Source organism: Manihot esculenta, chromosome 18 (genome assembly GCF_001659605.2).
Source record: "Manihot esculenta cultivar AM560-2 chromosome 18, M.esculenta_v8, whole genome shotgun sequence".
In the NCBI taxonomy this organism is placed as follows: domain Eukaryota; kingdom Viridiplantae; phylum Streptophyta; class Magnoliopsida; order Malpighiales; family Euphorbiaceae; genus Manihot; species Manihot esculenta.
Genome location: NC_035178.2, coordinates 6,822,811 through 6,827,744, shown reverse-complemented (window position 1 = coordinate 6,827,744; position 4,934 = coordinate 6,822,811). Strand labels below are relative to the sequence as shown.

At 30.3% G+C, this 4,934-nt stretch overlaps 1 protein-coding gene across 1 annotated transcript; it reads left to right on the top strand.

The window, feature by feature from the left end:
- LOC110606450 (selenoprotein K-like) lies at positions 1-2,712 on the top strand. Its single transcript, XM_043952885.1, has 4 exons — positions 1-192; positions 2,037-2,140; positions 2,239-2,383; positions 2,482-2,712. Exons 1-4 carry the CDS (start codon positions 174-176, stop codon positions 2,514-2,516), a joined length of 303 nt encoding a protein of 100 aa, XP_043808820.1. The 5' UTR covers positions 1-173; the 3' UTR covers positions 2,517-2,712.
- The last annotated feature ends 2,222 nt before the right edge of the window (positions 2,713-4,934 follow it).

The following is a 4,934-nucleotide window of genomic DNA, read 5'->3' as shown; positions in this document are numbered from 1 at the left end:
GCTACAAATGCTTTTAATGATAATTTGACGCGTGGACACCGTTCCGCAATTACTACGGCGTTACCCGATCAAAGTCAACCGCACTCGGAATCATCGAGACTACTACGCCACGAGAGGAGTAGAGGATTTTTTTCTTTGTAAGAGGAACGAGAAGGCCTTGGAAATTAGCTCTCATGGCTTACGTCGAGCGAGGTTATGGAATTTTATTTCTTTGCTTTTTAATGTAATATATTCCTGGTTTTAAATCTGTTTCGATCTTTTCCTAAAATGAACTGAATTTAATTGTGCACTTTGGTTTTCTGGAATTTTGTTTCGCTTGATTCCTTTGGGGAAACTAAGGAAGTCAGCATTGAGGTTGACTCGGTGCAAATTGAACGGTTAATTAGAAGAACCCTAACAATAGGTTTAATTTTGTGTGTTAATCGCTTGCTTTTTAATTAATCCTGAATATCTGATTCCGTACTCGGTTCCATCTACATTTGGATTGCTAAACCTGGATGTGATTTTGTTTTTTTTGCTTTCCTCTCCTTTTGCTTTTTTAGTTTTAATGATTTTGTGGGTTGCATTGAAATTGTTTTTTTTTCCCCCCGTTTTTGATTGAATTCATTTACATTTTTTATTCTTTTTTTATTTTAAGGGTTCTGGAAATGGTTTCGTTTTTAGTCTTTAGTTGTTTAATTTATATATGTATTTGCAAAATTTTAAAGCCATTTAGGTTGATGTTAAAGCTTTTCTGTCAATTATGCAAAAGGTATACCCTAAAAAAATTTGCTTACAACCCAAACAGAGTGGAGGCAAAGAATTCAACAACTGTATCCGTCTAGATTGTCATTGTGGCTGATTAAGTTGAGATTTTTGTTGGCTCCGCATATCCCTTTTTTTCCTTCAGTTACATGCGCTGCTTATTTCTCTCTTAAGTGGTGTAGGAAGGAATGTTGGGCCTTTGTACAAGCGTGATCAATTAGGAAGAATTTCTTGCATTTCAAAATTGTTTTGGAGCACAATTCATCGGCCTATCCCTTCCTCCACCTCCCTTCTGCTTTCTATGATTCTAGCTCACTTACACATGCCTATGGAGACACAGGGACAAAGTTATTTGAAATAATCTTTTTGTATAACAGCATCATGGGAATTTTTGTGCTTGACGGTGCATATGTAGTTTTTACCTTTTATTTTTCCGGAAACTATCAGCAATGAACCAGTAATGACTTACGTACTGGGTTTGTTGAAGTGGTCTTTGTTAACTTGTTGCACAGTGAACTCATTATTTCCTGAGAAGGTCATTTTCAGATCTTCTACTTTTCTGTTTGCTGTATGTATAATGTAGTTTTAGATTAGCACCTATAACTTAAAGATTTTTATCTTTATCAGATTGGTTGGAGTATAGACCATTTCAAGTCTGAAGATTACATTTTCAGCGCCTATAGTTTTAGTTTTAGATCAGTACCAAGACTACATGATTTCTGATCTAGTCAGATCAGTTTGAGTATAATCCATTTTAAGTTTGATGATAACACGTTTGGTGAGAGTGGTAGCATATTATACTTGAATAAGGGAAATTTATTGGTAATTCTCTATGTGTACACTACAAATCCTTTCTCAAAATACATCTGGCGATTGTTGCATTGATACCTAATGCTGGAAAGTTTCATAGTTCAATTTTTCAGACTAACTGTATGCTAGCATTCTTCTGCTCTTTTTTGTTGCGCATTATATTCTGTGTGTCGATGTTTGCTTGTATGTATTATTGTTATTTGTGAAAATGGGTTGCTGAAAGTTTTTGCTAGTTTGATTATCCATGAGAAGCTTGGGACATTATACTATTATGTGATGCATTGCATGAAAGAGTTATATTAACTTAAGCTATGGCTAATTGTCTATTGCTGTGGTAGCAGCATGGACATCTTTGATTTTGTTTTCATGGGAATTCAAGGAGAAGAAATGACGTGAAGAGGAACAAATTCAATTGTCTTGGCGGGTTCTCGCAGTGTATTCTTGCGAGAATGCTAACATTTTGTTCATTTCTTGTTGTTCAGGTGTTGTAAAATCGAAACGATCAATATGGCGACTGAAAACTGTAACTGATTTCTTCTGGGCAATTGTAAATTTCATAGGAGTGTTCTTTGCTACAATGTTCTCGGTAATAGCATCATTCCCCATCATTGTCTTGCTTAACTCTCTATGTTGATAGTGCTGTACAAAAGACTAAAAGTTTTGTTGTTGGCCTTCCTGTCTTAGATGGAAAAGTCGAATGATTACCGGAAAGGATCTGGTTCTGGAAAGAAATGGGATGGTGGGCCAGGTGGGCCTGGAAGTGGACCATATGGCGGTGGTCCACGTGGTCCACCTCGAGGCTTAGATAATGTACGAGGAATTGACCATAGTAAGTGTTTTGGCTCTAGTTTAGTTTATTCTTATGGATATTCAAGTATTTGTTTATTCAGCATTCTTAACATAAACAAAACTGTCCTGAAATGTTAGGTTCCTTGCCAGCGTGTGGCTCCTGCTGCGGTTAATTGTGAGGCATCTCTAGTGCGTTTTAATGCTTTTGGTTGGAAATGTGATGTAATAAACGGCTTGATCTTTCTAGTTAATATGCATAACGTATAATATAATTGCCACTGAATCAAGAAGCTTCTTGAATGTATAAATGATGTGACATTGAGTAGCCTGCAAGAGTATGAAATTATATACTTGTATGGAATATGCTAATCTTTGTGCAGGGCATTATTTATATATCCAAAAGTCATTGGCTAACAATAATTATTTTAGTAATTTTTAGTAGCCATTGGCTAACACTAAAAGTTAACTTCTCATGATCTATTTTCTAACAATGGCCAAACATAACCTTCATTTACATATTTTACAGCCTCTCTTCTTTGAGCTATCTAATCAAATTCAAAACCGCGTTATAAGGACACTAAAACAGAACTTGTAATCTAGCTTAATTTTCAGTTGAACAATATTTACTATTTAGTCATATTAAATTAAATTCCCCGTCTTTCAACCGAGAAATTAATTAAAAACAGTAGTTAATCATCACACAGTTTGTACATTCCATTATATAGCAATAAATTAACCAATAAACAGGGGAAAAAAGAATGTCATGGCCGATGTTCCTAGAGCCGCCGCCGGAGGTCATTATATGTCCTCACCCCTGGCTCGTTAATGGAGAGAATCCAGCCAAGTACAAGGCCAAAACGTTTGGTGATTATTGTTATTGTAAGCTAAACAATATTCCACAGTAATAGTTATTGATAAAACTCGATATTCCCAGTGCACTGTGTTTAGCTCTCGCATAAACTTCCTGTTCTTTCTAAAAGGGTGAAGCTCGAAATAATAGTAATAATAATAATTAATTATATATAGAGAAATTATTATTTAGTCTTGCAATTGAAGATAGCTAATTGACATATTAAAATAATCCATATCCTATGAAATGCAAACTATTAATTAGTAATATGCGAATAACTAATATGCCATTATCTTTATTTTATTCATAAAATTTCAAAACATAATTATTTACTTTTTTTTTTTACTTTTAAAACTAGAATAGAACTATATAATTTTTGTAATTTAAAAATCAATGTAATATATACAATCTTATAATTAAATTTCACATAAATTATACTATCTTAAGAGTTTTTAAAAATTAAACAATCATTTATCAATTAATCATGTAAATATATGGCCGCTAAATTTTTATGTACAATTAACTTCTTACAATTAAATTTCACACAAATTATCGTATCTTAAAAAATTACGTTATCATTACTGCTATTAATTATATCTCTTTATATAATAAGTAGTCATTTATCAATTATTAATAGCTAAACCTTGTGTTGATAAAATTCATTGCTTAGAAAAGCTTGTTTCACAATCAGCAAAGGGCAATCAAAATTTAAAAAATCAATTAAATTAAATTAATTCAAAATTTTGATTTAATTTAATTTTTAAATTTAAAAATTTTAATTATTTCAATTTAATTTTAATAAAAAAAATCAATAAAAACAAACCAAATTAATTAGTGATAATAATATATTATTTTTAATAATATAAAAATATTAAATCATAACTAACATTCAAAATTTTCAATTAAATTTTAGAACATTAAAAATAAGATCTAAAAAATAAAAAAAATCCAATCCATTAAATTAAACTGAACCGTATCAATTTAATTTAAATTGATTTCCATCCAAAATGAATTCGATTCAATTTTTAAAAATACTAAAATTTTAATTTTTAATTTATTTAATTTAATTCAATTTTAAATCCAACAATCCAACCTGCAACATAGAATAAGTTTTAAAAGTAAATAAGCTTACAAATATACTTTGTTGTTTTATATTAATTTTAATTTTATTAACAAATTATTTAATAATTAACTATAATATTAATATCTGCTAATTGAATAAATAAGTAAATGCCAGTTCAATTAATAAACCAAAATAAAAACTTATGGTAATGTGGAATTGATTCCGTCTCATCATTGAAAATATTCTAATATGAGATCTAAACAAAAATTATTACAAATCAATGTTGAGAGAGAACAATTTAGGACGAAGTAGCCATATTGCAATCTCCAAAGGGTTTGTTCTGTGCCTTAAAAAATTATGCAATATATAAACATAAATTCCAGAAGTGGGTGTATTTTCATTCTTTGATATACAAAGAAAATTTTCAATTTTTTAAATAATATTTCAAAATTATTATTATTCAATTGTGTCCGAAAAAATAAAACCAATACGATGATATCTGTTTTCAACTAGAATTTTTTTATTTCTTATTCATTGATCAACAAAATGTATTTTAGTATCAGATAAACCAAAAAAATAATTTTAGAAAATCGTTATCTATTTCTATTTTCTAAATTTCTACTCTTTTTTCCAGACCAAGATAGATATTAACAAGGTATTGCATATGCAGTTAAGAGA